At 47.2% G+C, this 20,253-nt stretch overlaps 1 protein-coding gene across 1 annotated transcript in view; it reads left to right on the top strand.

The window, feature by feature from the left end:
- Slc22a2 (solute carrier family 22 member 2) overlaps positions 1-20,253 on the top strand; it is a 36,384-nt gene that overhangs the window by 11,972 nt on the left and 4,159 nt on the right. The window contains exons 4-10 of the mRNA XM_045157932.1: positions 3,119-3,287; positions 4,557-4,671; positions 6,410-6,516; positions 11,153-11,367; positions 12,662-12,770; positions 13,192-13,304; positions 19,732-19,831. Of these exons, the coding sequence (XP_045013867.1) occupies positions 3,119-3,287; positions 4,557-4,671; positions 6,410-6,516; positions 11,153-11,367; positions 12,662-12,770; positions 13,192-13,304; positions 19,732-19,831 (928 nt within the window). The remainder of the gene's footprint in view (positions 1-3,118; positions 3,288-4,556; positions 4,672-6,409; positions 6,517-11,152; positions 11,368-12,661; positions 12,771-13,191; positions 13,305-19,731; positions 19,832-20,253) is intronic.

A 20,253-nucleotide genomic window follows, 5' to 3' on the forward strand; every position in this document is an offset into this window, starting at 1 on the left:
CTCAGGGGATTAGAAAACAAAATCAAAAACGCTTGTTGCACAAGCACGAAGACCCTGTTTTGGATCCTCAGAACACACATGAAGCCAGACACAGGAGTGTGTCTGTAACCCCAGCACATCTAGAGGAGACAGCAGGCGGGGACAAGAGACTCCCAAGAAGATCGTGGGGCAGCTAGCCTGGCACACAGTGGTGAACAGTAGGAGACCTTCTCTCAAACAAGGGGGGAAGCAAGGACCAGCCCTTGAGGATGTCCTCTGCTCTCTACACATGTACACACACGTGGCAGGTGCCCACCTGTGCTCTCTCACACCCATCATCAGCCGGACATGGTGGCACATGCCTTTTTAATCCCAGCACTCAGGAGGCAGAAGCAGGAGGATTGCTGTGAGTTTGAGGCCAATCTGAGAGTACATAGTGAATTCCAGGTCAGCCTGGGCTAGAGTGAGACCCTACCTTATAAAAACAAAAATAGGCGCTGGAGAGATGGCATAGTGGTTAAGCACTTGCCTGTGAAGCCTAAGGACCCTGGTTCGAGGCTCAATTCCCCAGGACCCATGTAAGCCAGATGCACAAGTTAGCACATGCATCTGGAGTTTTTTTTACAGTGGCTGGAGGCCATGGTATGCCTATTCCCTCTCTTTCTCTCTGCCTCTTTCTCTCTCTGTTGCTCTCAAGTAAATAAATTTAAAAAATAAAATAAAATTATCACCATAATTAGATCCTGAAAATTTACACCATTATTTTCTCTTTTGTCACATTCAAATGGCATTTATACAAAGGGAAGAGATTTAGAATTAAATGAATAATACAGAAGGTGTCATTACACACCAGAGAAATATAATGTGTGTGCTCTCAGGTTTACCTGATGACGTTGATCTAGGGAGTGTCATGACAGAAGAGAGACAAGGTTCTTAGTACTATTCTTGCCAGAGTAGATACATAACCAATGTGAGGTCAGAGAAGGATTTAATGTATGCAGGTAGACAACCAGTAATTTGGGTTCTTGAACACATAACATGCAGAATTCAATTCAATTCATATGCAGACATTTGGCTGGACATTTCAATACAAGTTACTCTCAGCCTCCTCCCATTTACTTCTTTACTGTCCCTCTGAATGCCCTTAAGTCCTTGATGCTTGTAACTTCTCCCCCCGCCCACCTCCTCCCAAACTCATCCCAAATCCCAGCCACTTTGAAACACAGACATTTACATTCACTGAGAATGTGCGTTGTTTTATTAAATACATTGGGTTAGTTGCAGTAATTTGTAGAAATGGTTTTTTTTAATATTTTTTTGTTCATTTTTTATTTATTTGAGAGTGACAGACACAGGGAGAAAGACAGATAGAGGGAGAGAGAGAGGATGGGCGCGCCAGGGCTTCCAGCCTCTGCAAACGAACTCCAGACGCGTGCGCCCCCTTGTGCATCTGGCTAACGTGGGACCTGGGGAACTGAGCCTCGAACCGGGGTCCTTAGGCTTCACAGGCAAGCACTTAACCGCTAAGCCATCTCTCCAGCCCTGTAGAAATGTTTATTTTTTATTTGTTAATATTTATTTTTGTGTATGTGGGTGTGTACATGCTGCGCAATATGTGGGGGGGGGTCACAGGACAACCTGGGGGTGTTTCTCCTCTCTTTCTACCTTCTCTTATTTTGCCACTGCTTGCAAACTTTGGGGTTCTCCTGGCTCCACCTCTCATTGCCATAGGTACACTAGGATCACAGATGCATGGGCCACTTTACATCCAGCTTACAGGGGACACTGAAGAGGACCAGACTTGGGCCGACATTGATGTAGGATTTGGGGGTTCAAGAGGTGCCCCTAGCATTTATGAGCCTCAAGTTTTGAGTTCTGTCCTGTCTTTAATAAAGAATTAATAAAGATGGACTCAAGGAGGATAAATTACAAAATATTTATTAAGTTTATTTAGGGGGAAATCACAAACTGTGGGGTTTAGGAAACACACGGTCAGTGTTAGGAAACACTGTCTGGTTTGTAAGGTTCACTTGAGAGAAGCTGAGGTCTTTAGGAAGGGACGGGAACAGAGCTGTAAGCCCATGGTAAGGAGAAGTTAGACATCCATGCAGACAGGCTCAGAGAACACATGCGTGACATCTGCCACGGGCTTTGCTGGAGAGGAAAAGCATCCAAGCAGAAGAGAAACTCAGAGGTGAAATGAGTGAAGAGGGAGACACACTCATGGTCACCCCGAGTTTAGAACCAGTGCACTGGCAACAAGTCAAGAGCCGGTGAGAGCACCCATGTGGTAGATCTAGAGATCAGAGAAGATCATACACGAAATTAAAGTGAGAAGTTACCCCAAACTATAAAGCAGAGGCAAGCGGAAAAGCCATCCAAACCAAGAGACAGGGTTAGGCACCCCCACAACACATCCAGCTGAGCTGGGTGAGGGGGATGCCAGACTCACGGGTGTCTCTGTGGCCTGAGCAAAGAGGAGAGAGTCACACACTGAGGGTCGCCTCCAGAGAGAAGAGTAGGTAGGGCCGGAAAGCAGCAGCCTTTGGAGCATTCAGGGATATAAGGGGAAGACCTGATTGGCTGGTAAATTTGGAGGATGAATCTGAGGGTTAGCGCAGCTGGCTCAGCCCACCCAGGTAGCATAGTAGACTGTGGGCAGTAGGGGGCGCTGTGGATCAGTCTCAAACAGATTTTTTTTTTAAATTTTGGTCTTTCGAGGTAGGAGGTCTCACTGTAGCCCAGGCTGACCTGGAATTCACTCTGTAGTCTCAGGGTGGCCTCAAACTCATGGCAATCCTCCTACCTCTGCCTCCCAAGTTCAGGGATTAAAGGCGTGTGCCACCAGGCCCCGCTCTTGAAATTATTCTATCACCCAGCTCCTGAAATTATTCTATCAATCAAACATTTTTGCTCATGTTGGCCAGCGAGTAATTTTCGTCAATATGAGATTGTCAGGTTTCTGTAAATTAATACAACAGCATCAGCTATAATAAAATAACTCCCAGGAGCAGTTAAAGTTGCTCAGAAGACTATATAAAAAAACTCCCATACTGAAGCCTATATATTTGAGCGGGAATTTCTGATTGCTGTGTTTGGAAGCCAGTTCACACACTGACCATACGGATTCTCTCTGCAGTTACAGAATTTGTCGGGCTGGGCTATCGCAGAACAGTGGGGATTTGTTACCAAGTCGCCTTCACTGTAGGGCTCCTGGTGCTGGCAGGGGTGGCCTATGCCCTTCCCCACTGGAGGTGGCTGCAGCTCACTGTCACCCTGCCCAACTTCTGCTTCCTGCTCTACTTCTGGTGAGTGTTACGTGGAACACGCAAGAGAAGCCTGTCTCACAAGGAGCCCTTTCCACCTTTTCAGACAAACAGCTACACTCTCCCCTCACTGGAAATCCAGTGTCCTTGGGAATAAGACATTTGTGACCAGGATCTTTCATTTCATATTACCTATTTGGTGTTTGTATTAATTAATTTATTTATTTGCAAGCAGAGAGAGAGAGAGAGAGAGGGAGGAAGCACACCAGGGCCTTCGTCCATTGGAAAGAAACTCCAGATGCATGTGCCACTGTGCGTGTGGCTTTGTGTGGGCTCTGGCTTTAGCCATCTTGCAGAATAGGTGACTCATGTCACCAGTTCCCCACGGCCACGGCCAAGGCAGACCAAACCAATTGAACCAAGTCACCCAGGCAAGTAAAATGTATTTGTCATTCCTGCCCAAAGGAAACCCACATAAAGCGTTGTGTGTCACTGGGGTTTCATTTAAAAAATGAGGAACCCAAAAGGGGGAAGAGATTATGAGCTTCAGAGTGCCAGATTTGAGGCACTAAAAAAGGTCACAGGTAGATATCCAGGCAGAGTAAATTTAAGGATGTAGAAGTCAAGTCAATGTCACGCATATTTTGTTTCCTTTGCCACATACGAGATTGGCCAGAGGAAGTGAACAGAGGCCCATGGGGGAGGAAGAGCATAGGACCAGAACTCAAGAAACCACCACTCTGTAAGCCTAACAGTTAGGGGCAGAGACCACAGGAAGAGTGAGGTGGCTTCATGGAAGAGAAAGAGGAGGTGACAGGACCAGAAGCAGGCATGGAGGTCACCGGCTGGGGCTCTGTCATCTGATCCTGACCTCCCTTGAAGCCTCCCCCAGTCACTGCCCCAGCCTTCCCAGCATCAATGCACCCGTAAGGACTTCTGTAGGCCAGGTAACATTGGTTCCTCATGGTCCAACTTCCTGTCCCAGGCCAAGATTCTCACAGTTAGATCTCTGTGACCGTCCAAGCTGACCCTGATGTGAACATCAAGTGAACCACTTTCCTGTAGAAGAAGCTCAAAGCTCACACACCAAAGACTTTGGACTAAGCCAGAATTTCCACTCCTATTCTTTCTACCCAGCATTCCTCATTTTCCAGAACATTCCTCTAATTTCTCTGCTACCCAGAAGTTCTCTATTTAGGTAAACTCCAAGCCCACCCAGACCTCCTACGTATGGGCTGTGCAGAAACCCTGCTGTGCATGTTGACAATGTGGAGCCACCAAGATTCCCCCTCCTGTGCCTTGTTGCCCTAGGTGCATCCCTGAGTCTCCCAGGTGGCTGATCTCCCAGAACAAAAATGCCGCAGCCATGAAGATCCTCAGGCACATCGCAAAAAAAAATGGAAAGCCCATGCCCGCCTCCCTTCAGGTGAGCAGGACCTTGGGTGTCAAAGAGGGGTCAGGGAGCAGGTTGGGCAGGGACGCGGGCTCTCCCAACAGGGACATACAGAAAGGCCTGTCTCCTGTCATTTGGGCCTCACTGTGGGGAAATCTGATAAAATATGTCATAGGTACAAGGTGGGCTTCCCTGGGAGAACACTTTAAGTAGATATCAAATGTCAACCTGGAAGGAACCAGAAATCGTTGGCAAATAAACGAAGGAAATCTTGTGCAACTCAAGGTTTTGCTGGCCACAGGGCCCAAGGAAGACTCCTAGATCCACAAACAGTGTTTTGAGCACAAACAAAGACATGGAATCTCGAGCATTTTGGGAGTAGGTTTTGTCTTTTTTTTTTTTTTTTTTTTTCGAGGTAAGGTCTCACTCTAGCCCAGGCTGACCTGGAATTCACTATGGAGACTCAGGGTGGCCTCGAACTCACGACAGTCCTTCTACCTCTGCCTCCCGAGTGCTGGGATTAAAGGCGTGCGCCACCACGTCCGGCTGGTTTTGTCTTAAGTAGATCTCACCACTTTGAACTTTGCAGCTGATAGCATTTGAAAGGAGAAAAGGAATTGTATTCAAAGCCTTATGTCAAGGGCCAGGGCTGTAGCCTAGTTGGGAGACTGCTTGCCAAGTATGTATGAAATCCTGGGTTCGAACCGCAGCATTGCATAACGTGAGAGGAGTGTGGTATTGCAAGCCAGAAATCCTAATACTCAGGAGGGACAGGCAGGAAGACCACCTTGGTGACGTAGCAATTTCATGGCCAGCTTGGGCAGAGACTTTGTTTACAAAAAAGAAAAAAGAAGAGAGGGCTGGGGAAGGAGGGACAGAGTGGGGGGGGTAGGAGGAGGAAAAAGAAGGTAAGTAAGAAAGGAAAAAGGAGGAATGGAGGAAGGGAAAGAGTGTGAAAAAGAGAGAGGGAGGTGAAAAGGAAGGAAGAAAAAAAGAAAGAAAAGTAGATAAATAAATTGGGTCAAAACAAGAGTAAATTGGGATCTAACATAGGTTAACATTAAGAAGTTGATGCTTAAACTGGGCGTGGTGGCACACGCCTTTAATCCCAGCACTCGGGAGGCAGAGGTAGGAGGATCGCCATGAGTTCGAGGCCACCCTGAGACTCCATAGTGAATTCCAGGTCACCCTGGGCCAGAGTGAGACCCTACCTCGAAAAACCAAAAAAAAAAAAAAAAAAAAAAAAAAAAAGAATTTGTGGCTTACGTGACATATAGGAAAAGACTGGGGACTCCAGGTCTGTTTATCTTCCCTTCCTCCTTCCTGGGAGGCTGAGCTGTAGACATTCTTCCTTCAGGGAGTGGCATGACCTGGGTTTGGGTATTTTGTAGCAATTAGCCAAAACGACGTGAGCAAACCACTGTCTCACCAAAGGTCTGAAGTTCAAACAATGGCTGCCTGGTGGTTCCTCGTGCCCAGTGTTTCTCGCCCCATCACTCTTCCTTTCAAGATAGACCCGGTGAAGAGGAGGGTCCCAGCTCTTCTCCTAGACGTGGCACCCTTCCAGAGACAGGCACCACGAGCGGCCTAACTGGTTTGTAGTCCATATAAAGTGGATGGAAATAGATCCCAACTGCTAGAGTTCTTGTAAGGATCAGATCAGTGGCCACAGTAGGACTGGCTCTGTGGTGGTCACTCAGTGTTAAGGATCGTTGCTCCTCCCTGTGACAACTTCATTCCACAGACTCAACCCTTCTTGTTCTTTCCTTAGAGCCTGAGGGCAGATGAGGAATCTGAGGAGAAGATGAACCCTTCATTCCTCGACTTGGTCAGAACGCCTCAGATAAGGAAACATACTTTGATCTTGATGTACAACTGGTAAGACACTTCCTTGTTTCTACTCAAAAATCCCTTCGAGCCAGGCACGGTGGCGCACGCCTTTAATCCCAGCACTCAGGAGGCAGAGGTAGGAGGATTGCCAAGAGTTCGAGGCCACCCTAAGAGTACATAGTGAATTCCAGGTCAGCCTGAGCTATAGCGAGACCCTACCTCAAAAAACCAAAAAAAAAAAAAAAAAAAATCCCTCCAAATTCATTTAGTCACAATCACCCACATGAAGAGAAGGAAGAAAGGCACCCTCAAAACTTCACCCAGCCCAGCATTCACATCAACGGACGACAGCAACGTGTGGCTCACGGATAGCAAGTTTTTGCAATGACCTTTTTCTCAGACAAATGTTGAAGTCAGCTTGCAGTCCCAAAGTAATGATGGGATAGTATCAACTATCAAGTTGGCTTCACATTAGAATCTCCTGGGAGGTTTTAAAACACCAATGCTAGGGGACTGGGGAATGACTTAGCAGTTACTGCATTGGCCTGTGAAGCCTAAGGACCTAGGTTTGATTCCCCAGGACCCACGTGAGCCAGATGCACAAAGGGGCACATGTGTCTGGAGTTCAGATGTACTGGCTAGAGGCCCTAGCGTGCCATTCTCTCTCTCTATCTACCTCTTTCTCTCTCATAAATAAAATATTTAAAAAAAAAAAAAACACCAATGCTAGACCCTCGCTTCCAGAAATGGATTTATTTAGCCTAATGCCCAGTTGTTCATACTGTGGATTGTATATATGAAGTCATGTAACTAACTGGAGATCATAAAAATTTTAACAATAAAAAACATTTCTGGGGCCTGGAGGGATGCCTTAGCAGTTAAGGCATTTGCCTGCAATGCCAAAGAACCCAGGTTTGATTCTCCAGAACCCATGTTAGCCAGATGCACAAGGGGGCACACGTGTCGAGTTTGTTTGCAGTGGCTGGAGACCTTGGCACACCCATTCTCTCTCTCTCTCTCTCTCCCCGCCCCCTTCCTTTCTCTGTCAAATAAATTTAAAAAAATACGTTGAAATAAAATAAAATAAATGGGGCTGGAGAGAAGGCTTAGCGGTTAAGTGCGTGCCTGTGAAGCCTAAGGACCCCAGTTTGAGGCTCAATTCCCCAGGACCCACGTTAGCCAGATGCACAAGGGGGCACACGTGTCTGGAGTTCATTTGCAGTGGCTAGAGGCCCTGGCGCACCCATTCTCTCTCTCTCTCTCTCTCTATCTGCCTCTTTCTCTCTGTGTCTGTTGCTCTCAAATAAATAAAAATAAACAAAAATAAATTTAAAATAAAATAAAGGTTTCTGAGCCGGGTATGGTGGCGCATGCCTTTAATCACAGCACTTAGGAGGCAGAGGTAGGAGGCTCGCAGTGAGTTTGAGGCCACTGTGAAACTACATAGTGAATTCCAGATCAGCCTGAGCTAGAGTGAGACCCTACCTCAAAAAACCAAAAAAAAAAAAAAAAAAGTTTCTGAATATAGAATGACGAAAAACTAACTCAAAATCACTGCCTGGAACACCTCCGTTCAGAGTCAAGGTTATTACAAGTTATGAATCAGGGTTTTTACTTTATGTAACAGCTTATTGCTCTTATAGAAACTCAGTGGTATGATGCTACCTATAGGAAGCAAAGACTTTTAACATTTTTCCACCATCATCCCTTAGCACACAGACTTTGAAATAATGAATCGTTAGACTGTATTGTGTCAGAATGTTTGACTTTAAAAATTGCTATCTGAATCGCTTACTTGAGTTTTATTTTTTTTAAAATGGTTTAATGAATTTTGGCTTACTTCTGCCATTTTTTTACTATTTTTAACACTTTTATATTTATTTGAAACAGCATTCTGAGCATTAATGATTATAAAATCAAAAGCCCAATCAACTCTGAAAAACACTGAAGGTGTTCTATGTCCTGTACTATCAAACATCCAGTCATGATTTAATTGTTTTGTAAAAAGAAACAAGCAGGGTGGGAGAGATGGCTCAGCAGTTAAGGTGCTTGCCTGTGAAGCCTAAGGACCCATGTTCAACTCTTCAGATCCCACATAAGCCAGACACACAAAGGTGAGGCAAGCGCAAGGTTGCACATGCCCACCAGGTGGCACAGGTGTCTGGAGTTTGATTTCAGTGGCTGAGGCCCTGGTGTGCCAATTCTCTCTCCCTCTAATTTTTTTTTTTTAAAAAAAGAAAGAAACAAGCACATCCATCTCACTAGTATGCAACTTTGTTTTCATCTTTAAAACATGGTAAAATTATATGTACACCAAAGTATTATTTTTAAAGTAATTCTTTTAAAAATCATTTGTGATTTATTATCAGCAAATATTTAATCTACATATCTATTTTACATTCCTATATACCTAGGGTCACATAAAAATTTCTCAATTCCTGAGCTCAACCCCCCCCCCCAAAAAAAAAAGCTTCTTAGCCTAAAGTAGAGCCCAAGAATCAATATTTTTCACCTCTCTGGATAGTTCTAGTGTGTACCCAAATTGAGCAGTACCACTGTGGAGTAACTGACCTGGGGTGCAAATATCTATAGGCTTACCAGTTTTTCCTTTTCCTTTGGTACCTGGAGGGAAAAGCAAAAAAACAAACAAAAACAAAAACAAAAACAAAACTTTTGAACAAGAATAAGTCACCAACTCTACAAGCTCCAGGAACTTGAATTTAGCAGGCAGGCTGTGCACCGGGGCTCTCAGGTCGGGGTGTCCCCAAGCCCCTTTCTTCTGGGGTGCAGTTTCCTCTCAGCAGCAGCACAGTTAGGCACAACCCTGCCAGGCGAGGGCAGCTCAGAGACTCAGCTGTGTTCTCCTGTCCTTTTCTGAGCATGCATGACTCATTAAGAAGGGGGGGCTGCACCCCTCGGGTCTTCACATTTTGTTCTTTTTTTTTTAAGTAGAAATTGTGTGTGGGCACATCAGGTATTGGTACTATTATTCTCTACCACCCTGCCTCAATTGGGAGTTGTGGGGGGGGGGGCAATGTCTCTGGATGTCCCCTCCCACACTGTGGCTCTTACAGTCTTTCCACCCACTCTTCCACAAAATCCCCTGAGCCTTGGTGGGTGTGTTTTAAGTCTCCTTTAGTGCTGAGCTCTCAGCAGCTTCTGGATCTCTGCTTTGGTGTGTTGAGTCTCCTCAGTGTCTGTCTCCTTCACCCTGGCGCAGGTTGTCAGTCTTCCAGTGGAAGCAGCGCTCTCGCTCTCGCTCATCTCGCCAGTTCCTCTGTGGTTTCATCTGGGCCCTGGCTGCTGTGCGAGGCGTGGTTCATCTCCAGCCAGGGAGTCATCCATTCTCATCTTGTTGATAGATTTGTTTTGTTTTTTGAGGTGGGCTCTCTCTCTAGCCCAGGATAACCTAGAATTCACTATGTAGTCTCAGGCTGGCCTCGAACTCAAGGCGATCCTCCTACCTCTGCCTCCCGAGTGCTGGGATTAAAGGTGTGCGCCACCACCCGTGGCTTTGTTGATAGATTTTGGTTGCCCTTGGTTCTTGCTGCTTTCTGAAAAAGAAAAAACATGTTCTCTAGTGGAGAGTGAGATCAGGATAGTTTAAAGGGGATAAACATTGTTAACTTAGAGAGGTTTTGATGGGTAAAGCCTCACTTTGGGCCAAAAACTAGCGGACGCCTGTCACTGGAGACCATAATCGTGGTCTCCGTAGGATTTTGACTTGGTTCCCATTTCCAGCTACGGCTTCCTTTCCGGTGAGCGGGTCTCTTAGCTGATCAGAGAGGCCTTGGTTACCCACCTAACCTGCATGCCACCGCTACGCAGGTGCGTCCACCTTGTCAGGCTGGCTGCTTTCATGCTTGCCCACAACATTGCTGGTCTTCTCCCCACAGCAGCTCATGTAGCGCTTTGCAGCACTGAACGGGCTCACCATCTGGGGAGCACTTGCTCCCCGAGGCTGCAGAAGGCCACAAAAGCAGAACCGATCTACACTCACAAATCACGAGATATTGTTTCACTGAATCATTTTATCAGGATATTCTTCAGGGATTTCCACTGGACCAGGAAATACTCCGCTAGTTTCTGACCTGGCTCTTGGTTCCCAGGTCCCAGCCAGCCACTGCAGTGGACCGGCTAATATAAAATCAGTGGCATGGGAGCCAGGCGTGGTGGCACACACCTGTGATACCAGCACTCAGGAGGCCGAGGCAGGGGGATCACCCTGAGTTTAAGCCTGGACTACAGAATGAGTTCCAGGTCATCATGGGCTAGAGTGAGACCCTACCTCAAAACAAGCAACCAATAGGATTCATGGGACCTCAGTGGAAAGGCCACAGATAAGAACCACCTGCCGGGCTGGAGAGATGGCTTAGTGGTTAAGCACTTGCCTATGAAGCCTAAGGACCCCAGTTCAAGGCTCTATTCTCCAGGACCCATGTTAGCCAGATGCACAAGGGGGTGCACGCATCTGGAGTTCGTTTGCAGTGGCTGGAGGCCCTGGCATGCCCATTCTCTCTCTCTCTATCTGCCTCTTTCTCTCTCTGTTGCTCACAAAATAAACGAAAAAAAAATTTTAAAAAAAGAACCACCTGCCACCAACTCCCACTCCCGCCCCTCCCCCAGGCCGCTGTCAGTGGTGAGTGCTTGGTGCTGTTTGAACTTGGCTCTCCTCTTTGTTCAGGTTCACCAGCTCTGTTCTCTACCAGGGCCTTATCATGCACATAGGGCTCGCAGGAGGCAATGTCTACCTGGATTTCTTCTACTCTGCCCTGGTGGAATTCCCAGCCGCCTTCATCATCATCTTCACCGTCGACCGCGTCGGTCGCCGTTATCCATGGGCTGCAGCAAACCTGGTGGCAGGGGCGGCCTGTCTGGCTTCAGTTTTCATACCTGATGGTAAGTCAGTCCCCGGCCTTGAGAGCAGATGACGGCTCTCACGGGAAGACGGTGCAGGGCATCATGTTGGCCCGTCCGGAGAGGTAGGATAGTCAGCTGCGCTGGGGCAGGCAGAGAGCTCAAATCCACACACCCCTTGCCCTCGGGAAAAAGAGAAATTGAGTACAGCCATTTGCACCCTCGTGGGACAGAACAAGAGAGGCTATGCAGACCTAAGTCACTGGCCACAAAGCCAGCCTAGAGCAGAGAGCACAGGCTTTGGAGAGAGCAGGCCCCGGGGCAAAGTCTCAATGCAGAACTTTCCAGCAACTCCCTGACCTATGCATCATACCGCATGCTGAATAAGAAAACTCACATACCGCCACCAGTTGTCTTATTTCTTTCCTTATGAAATGCTTCCTCAACAAAATGGGGCAACTGCCTATGAAAAAGTCCTCATTTAAGACCTTGCCAGAAGAGCAGTTATTTACACCATACCCACCCGGAGTACTTTGCTGGGGGTGGCCTCTGTAAGGGTGCCTCAGTTTGAAAATAGGCACAATGCTTCATATAGCTGAGGTTGAAAGTTATGAGAGTCTTAGAAGCAAAACCATGGAGACAGCAAAAGACCGGTGGCTGCCCAGGATTGGTGTGGCATTGAAAAGCTGGACGACAGAGTGTTCTGAAGACAGAAAAATGCACTGTGACGCGCTAGTGGTGGATACGTTTACCCAGGCCCACTGTGAGGGGCTTCAAGTGTCAGATATGCACTCTGGCTGCCTGTGACACGTCACTGTGGGTTCACTGGTTATAACAGGTGTCCAGCCCTGTGAAGTGCATGGACAATGGTGAGGCCAGGCACACGGGGGGTATTGGGGTTGGAGGGGGGAGTCTATGGGGAATCTCTGTCCTATGCTCTAGAAATCCAAACCTACACTTTAAAAAAAAAAAAAAACATGCTGGGCATGGTGGCACATGCCTTTGACCCCAGCACTCGGGAGGCAGAGGTAGGAGGATCACCATGAGTTTAAGGCCACCCTGAGACTACATAGTGAGTTCCAGGTCAGCCTCAGCTAGAGTGAGACCCTGCCTCAGGAAAAAAAAAAAAAAAAAAGACATAAGAACTCCAACTAAGATTGAAGCAAAGACACCTCAGCGCATGCCGCCTTGTCCGGTGTTCGTGGGAGAGTGACTCCTGCCTACCTACCCCACTCTGGATCATGCAGGCTGTTCTCACGAGCCCCACTCTGAAGTGCTGTTGGAGACGAGAGACCCTGTGAGGCATAGATAAGTGCTGCTTTTCTTCCCCCCTCAGATCTGCAGGGGCTGAAAATCACCATGGCGTGCCTGGGGAGAATGGCCATCACAATGGCCTACGAGATGGTTTGCTTGGTCAATGCTGAACTATACCCGACGTTCATCAGGTGAGTCGGGAGGCTTGCGTTACAGCTAGGGCAAGAGGGTCCTACTTCTCAAAGCACAGTGGGAGGGGACAGGAGGCCGTCAGCAGGTGGCATTCACTTGCAGGCTAGGGAAGTCCAGAAGCCAAAAGGTTGTAAGAGAAAGCCCACCAGGGGAGGGGGCAACAGGTCCTTGGACATCATAGATATGGCCAGGGGGCCGACATCATTGCCGTCCCAGCCTGAAAGCTGAGGGAAACCAAAATCTATGACCCCAGATGGAAGCGCATGCGTTTCTTTTTCTGCACACAGAAAATGACACAAGCAATGTTTGCTCCCTTCTCGGACATTTCAGCAGTTTGGAGAGTCATTTATTTGGGGGAAACAGTAGGAGGTAACTACTGCCCAGTGGCAGGTTAAGTTAAATCGCTTTCCTGTGGCTTAGGAATCTCGGGGTCCTCGTCTGCTCCTCCATGTGTGACATCGGTGGCACCATCACGCCCTTCCTGGTCTACCGCCTCACCGACATCTGGCTGGAGTTCCCACTGGTGGTGTTTGGTGAGAGATCTCCGTGGGCGTCTTTAAGCAAAAACTTGTTTTAGGGATCTTCATTTGATCCCTCAAAACAGTCCTCACCCCTATTAGTAACTACCAATTACTGGTAAATTAGTAATATTATCAGTAATACAAGTCAGTAATAACTGTATTTGTGATACTGTGAGTCACTTACAAACACTGGGGTGTAGAACTGCTGCCTTGGAGATAGAAGTTAAAGGAAAGGAAACAAAAGTACATTTCCCTGCAGGACCCCTAACTCCTTTCCCCATGATTCCAGCCCTTCCTCTGGACTCTGTCCAAAAATTAACCTTTCCTGCCCCAGGCCCAGAGGCAATGAAAGACAAAACACTTTACTGTTCCTTCAAAGATAGTGATTAAATTTTTTGCACATGGTTAAAATGTCAAAACCAGGCTGGAGAGATGGCTTTACAGTTAAGGTGCCTGCCTGCAAAGTCAAAGGACCCAAGTTTGATTCCCCAGGACTCACGTAAAGCCAGATGCACTCGGCGGTGCATGTGGATGGAATTCATTTGCAGTGGCTGGAGGCCCTGGTACGCCCATTCTCTACCTCTCTCTATCTGCTTCTTCCTCAATCTCTCTATCTCTCTCTCTCTCTCCCTCAGATAAATAAACAAACTTTTTTAAGTCAAAGCCCAAAGGAAATGAAGTCCATAATTAAGAAAAAATACATCAGCGTGCTATAACGTACCTGGGCTGGTATTGTACCCCACCCCCTTCCTCAGGACAATGAAATCACACTACATGGCATGGCACGGTCCCTTTTGCTGCTGCTACCGGCACTGGAGCAGGAGAGGACAGGCATGTGCGGGCTCAGAGCTCCTCTCTGCAGCCCCCTGCCGACCCTCCCTGATGACCAGATGGAAGGTCACAGCATCTGTCAGGCGCTGATCACAAGAGGGCCCTGGGGCTCCTAGGGGGTCTCGATCCCTTCACCGTGAGCTGCCTTCTCTCCAGCTGAGGGCTGTGGGGCAGATGGCCTCCTGTGTGTCCTCCTACAGGGATGTAAGTAATGTCAGATTCAGGCTTGAGTTCACGAGAACACCTAGCCACACCAGGTCTCCTTTCACAGGCACTCGGAGCTGCCTTTTTTTTAAAAAAAAAAAAAATTATTTTTTTTTTTAATTTTAGGGAGAGAGGGAGAGAGAGAATTGGCAAGCCAGGGCTTCAATCACTGCAATCAAAGTCCAGACACTTGCGCCACCTAGTGGGCATGTGCAACCCTGCGCTTGCCTCACCTTTGTGCATTTGGCTTATGTGGGATCTGGAGAGTCAAGCGTGGATCCTCAGGCTTGGTAGGCAAGCGCCTTAACTGCTAAGCCGTCTCTCCAGCCCTCACTCTGAGCTGTGGTGATGTGAAGCATGCCCCCCCTTCCCCTGAGCATGTCATGCCAATGCATTTTGGAAGAGAGAAGATGGATCATTCCCACAGCAAATGTGTCCAGGGATGTATTCACTGCTGCATTCTTGGTGCTATGTGTACACACGCACAAACACACACACACACACCACATTCCAGCTCATTCTTTCCCTTCTTCTCAAGGGATTTGTGATGGGGGGGAATTTTCCACTCCCGAAGATCTGCCAGCAAATGCTCCAAGCTGTTGACAGAACTCGCCCTGAAAACAGACCCAGTGAACCCCTCTATCTCCCAGCGTACTAACAAGATGGCCCACGCTGATAAAACGTGACCTTCTGTTCTTCCGATAACCAGAGTGTGGCCCCAGGGCCGCTGGCCCCACTGACGGGGAGGTGTGTGCCCCACATCCCTTACCCAAGCACTTACAGATAGACCCATCTCAGTGCCCCTTTCATCCTGAAGAGGTGCCCATCACACCCAAGTCCTTCCCCTCCAGGGAGGAGCTAGGCGGACAGCTGTAGCTAAAGGGTAAGGAAAACATTCCTAGGCAGCAAATAAGTCCTTCATGTTTCTCTATTGAGCAAAGCCACGCCCGGTTCAGACCCAGAGGAAGTGGTGTGGTCATTGCTTGAGCTTTGCCTCCCCCAAGCACACTGAGGGTGCAACACGTGCAGTCAATGCTAGCTCTTAACCCGGCTGCTGACAGGAAGCCCAGGTTACGAGTTTACGTTCTAGCTTCTTTCCTTCTTTGCCCCACCCTATCCCAGTGTGTTCACTGCGCAGGTGAAATAGTTGCTTCATGTTAGGCGCCAAACATTATGGCTGAGAAGGCCCTGCAGGGCTCAGGACATGAGTCAGCGGCAGGGAGTTTGCCCAGCGTAGGCTAGGCCCTGGGTTCAGTTCTCAGCATTAGGAAAGAGAAACAGAAAAAGAGTGCTGGAAAACTGGGTGATGGTTATCCTGATAACTCGACTTGTCTGTGCAAACATAAGATGCTAAATGGATGATAAGTCTTTATTTTTTTTAAGAAATTTTTTTAATTTATTTATTTGAGAGCAACAGACACACAGAGAAAGACAGATAGAGGGAGAGAGAGAGAATGGGAGTGCCAGGGCTTCCAGCCTCTGCTAACGAACTCCAGATGCATGCACCCCCTTGTGCATCTGGCTAACGTGGGACCTGGGGAACCGAGCCTCGAACCGGGGTCCTTAGGCTTCACAGGCAAGCGCTTAACCGCTAAGCCATCTCTCCAGCCCTGGATGATAAGTCTTTAAATCTACCATAGGAATTCACTCTGTTGCAGTCAGGTTCGTATTGCTGGTAGAAATCACCCAACCAAGAGCAGCTTGTGGGGTGGGGGGGAAAGAGGTTTATTTTGGCTTACAGGCTCAAGGGGAAGCTCCACAATGGCAGGGGGAAATGATGGCATGAGCAGAGGGTGGACATCACCCCCTGGCCAACATAAGGGGACAACAGAAACAGGAGAGTGTGTCAAATGCTCTCAAGGAGACACTGGCTATAACACCCGTAAGCCCACCCCCAACAATACACTGCCTCCAGGAGGCATTAATTCCCAGATCTCCATCAGCTGGGAACCTGGCATTCAGAACACCTGAGTTTATGGGGAACACCTGAATCAAACCACCACACACTCGTTTGAGACCCAAGAACTAGACAGATGTGGGTGAGGGGTACACCTGTAGTCCCAGCACTCAGAAGACAGAGGCAGAAGGATCTTAAGTTCGAGGCCAGCCTGGGCTACATAGGGAGAGAGGAATGGAGGCAGAGAAGGAAGATGGAGAAGAAAGAGAGAAAGTCAGGGAGACAGACAGACAGACAGACAGGAAGAACTCAGATACTAGCTGTGTATGCTTCTAGTTTTGCTGTCACCCATTAGCACACAGTGCAGTCCCAGGAAGTCATAGAGATTGAGAGAAGTGAATTTCCCAGCAGCCATGTCCACAGTTCATACCACGAACCAGACACTGACCTAAAAATTAGGCAAGGGGCTGGAGAGATGACTTGGTGGTTAAGACGCTTGCCTGTAAAGCCTAAGGACCCATGTTCAACTCTCCAGGTCCCACGTCAGCCAGACACACAAGGTGATGCAAGCTCAAAAGGTCACACATGCACACAGGGTGGTGCACACATCTGGAGTTCAATTGCAGTGGCTGGAGGCCCTGGTGCCAATTCTCAATCTCTCTCTCTCTCTCTCTCTTGCTCTTACTCTCCCTCTCTCACATTTAAAAAAAAAAAAAAAAAAAAAGCCAGTCTGTTGGGTTTGCCTCAAAAAATAAAAGACAATTGTCAATTTACTGAGGCCTCAAAAAAAGTCCTGAGGTAGGTACGTGAACCCTTCTGACAAAGGGTGATTGGAGGATCAGTGATGTCAGGGCTTCTCTGGGCCCTCAGACCAGCCAGGGAATCAGATTCAGACCCAGAAGTTCAGTGCTTGGGTGTGTGTGTGTGTGTGTGTGTGTGTGTATGTGTGTACATGTATGTACATGCAGATGGAAGCCAGAGACCAACCGCCGACGTCATCCCTAAAGCATTGTTCCGCCTTTTTGGAGACAGGTCTCTCATTGGCCTGTGGCTCACCAATTAGGCTAGACTGGCTGGTGAGTGAGCCCCAGGGATGCACCTGTCTCCACCTCCCCCTTCCCCACCAGTGCTGGGACCATAAGCCTACCATCCTAGCTCTTCTACACTTCGGTTCTGGAGTTTGACCTCAGGTCCTCATGCTTGCAAAGCAAGCACTTTACTGACTGAACTAATTCTGCAGAACTAGAGCCCAGTATGCAGTGATTTGAAAGCCCAAACCTAATAAAGAACTGATACCCTACTTCCTGCTATTAAAAAGTGACATATAAAATATACCCTTTAAAGTTAAAAAACTTTGACAATAATTTAAAGAAGCAAAAAATATATATCAATATGGTTGTTATTAAAGATTACAAGAAGAGAGCTGGAGAGATGGCTTAGTGGTTAAGCGCTTGCCTATGAAGCCTAAGGATCCCAATTCAAGGCTCAACTCCCCAGGACCCACGTCAGCCAGATGCACAAGGAGGTGCACACATCTGGAGTTCGTTTGCAGTGGCTGGAAGCCCTGGAATGCCCATTCTCTCTCTCTCTCTGTCTATCTGCCTCTTTCTCTCTGTCTGTCACTCTCAAATAAATAAATAATGAACAAAAAAAATTTTAAAAAAGAGACAAAACAAAATAAGGAGCAGCAGAAAATGAACGTTCATCTGCAGTCAAATGCCCCAACCCTTAGCTAGGCCCCCATTTATTTTTAATATACTGGGAAGTGAGCCCAGGGCCTCATGCGTGCTATGTACTGTCTCTGCCACTGGGCCCCAGCCCCGACATGAACACCTGATTTTATTTCATTTGTGGCGCTAGGGGTCAAACTCAGGGCTACACATGTGAGGTAAGCTCTCTGCCCTTGGTTTTGTTGTTGCTATTGTTTGTTGATTTTTAAATATTTTCATTTATTTGAGAGAGAGAGAGATACAGAAATAGGCATGGAAGGAGAAAGAGAGAGAGAGAATGGGTGCACCAGGGCCTCCAGCCACTGCAAATAAACTTCAGATGTGTGTGCCCCTTTGTGCATCTGGCTTACATGGATCCTAGAGAATAGAACCTGGGTCCTTTGGCTTTGCAGGCAAGTGCCTTAACTGCTAAGCCATCTCCCCAGTCGGTTTGTTGGTTTTTTGGTGGACTTTAAAAAATATATTATATATATATATTATAACAGGTTATACTCTTTTTAAAAATATTTTATTTTTATTTATTTATTTGGGATAAAGAAAAAGAGGGACAGAGAGAGGGAGAGAGAGAGAGAGAGAGAGAGAGACAGAATGGACACTCCAGGGCTTCTAGCTGCTGCAAATGAACTCCAGACACATGCATCATCTTGTGCATCTGGCTTAGGTGGTCCTGGGGAATCAAACCTGGATCCTTTGGCTTTGCAGGCAAGTGAATTAGCCACTGAGCCATCTCTCCAGCCCAGGTTATACTTTTTTATTCCTCATCCCTGCTCCCATTACCCTAAGAGTTTCCTCAATCGGGTTATGGTATTCGGTGTGGGGTCATGAAGGCCTCAGACCAAGCCTCAGGGTACTCCTGCCCACTCTGTGGCTTTTATGGTCTTTCTTCCCCCTCTTCTACAATGTTCCCTGAGCCATTGGCAGGTCTATTGGTGGTGCGGTTTAGCGTTGAGTTCTCTGTGGCCTCTGGATTTCTGCTCTGGTGGGGTTCATTGATCACCATGTCTGTCACCATCACCCTGGAGATGGTTGTCAGTAGAGCAGTATGCACAGCGCTCCTAGCTCTGCAATACCTGCTGGGCCCCAGCAGATGTGGCACAGGTGGCATGTCTCCTGGCAGGCAGTTGGCTGTCCCCTTGTCTGATGGATAGATCTTGGTCCTCCTCCATTTTCTCGGCTATCTGTAAAGTAAAACAGATTTTTATTTCTGAGACAGAATCTCATTGTATAGATTAGACCAGTGTCAACCTACAGTCAGCCTGCCTTGACCCACCAAGCCTTGGGATTGCAGGTGTGCACTACTATACCCATGGCTCTGAATACCTAACTTTGAAGTACATGGCCTCGCTATACTTTTTAATCCTATTATGCACATGATCCATTGCTTTTGTTTGCTAGTAATGGTCCAAGTTTCTGACTTATTTTCACTGCTTTCTGTTGGTGGGTTATGGTCTTCCCTTTCTTTTTTTTTTTTTTTTTTTTTTCAGTTACTTTCTAACTCCAGAGTGTCTGAATATTGTGGCAACATCCTCTAGCCTAGAATAACCTTGACTCAAAATATTAAGTATTTCACCTCCTTAAAAGGAATTGTAATCCAATCGTGTTTGGAATCGACATATTATTTATGATGGAAAACAGGGCAGGCAAAGATGGCAAAGAAATCAGTCTGTAACTAAGAATAGAAAAGCATTCATCCCAAGAGAGAGAGAGAGAGAGAGAAAGAGCTAATTATAAAGCTGGTCCTTTCCAGTGCTTGATGTGATTTGCATGTGTGTCTCAGCTGTGGTTGGTCTTGTTGCTGGTGGACTTGTGTTGCTGCTACCAGAGACCAAAGGGAAGGCTCTGCCCGAGACGATTGAGGACGCCGAGAACATGAACAGGTAGGAACGTCAGGTTCCCAGAGCAAGTCCTCAGCCTGTGTTTGGAGACAACTCTCCATGGGCTGGAGGAAAAAATTAGGTTGGATCCATACCTCATACCATACACTGACAAATATCCATAGGGAGCCAAAGACCTAAGTGTTGAAACAGTGGATTGATGAAGACACTGGAGGAGGTTCCTATGTCCCCTCACAAGGATAAAAGTCTCCTGCAGGGTCTTCATTAATGAATCTCTTTGCATTCAAAGAATAAAAGGTTTTTCATTGAAAAACACCATAAATTAATTAATAAAGTTAGAGAAAATATTTAGTACTTTATAAGGGCCAAGTTCCAGAATACATGAAGAGTCTAACAGAGCTTTAAAAGTGATCACCTGTCATAGGAATGTTTGCATTGCTGGTAGAAATCACCTGACCTAGAAC

Source organism: Jaculus jaculus, chromosome 9 (assembly GCF_020740685.1).
Source record: "Jaculus jaculus isolate mJacJac1 chromosome 9, mJacJac1.mat.Y.cur, whole genome shotgun sequence".
Lineage (NCBI taxonomy): Eukaryota > Metazoa > Chordata > Mammalia > Rodentia > Dipodidae > Jaculus > Jaculus jaculus.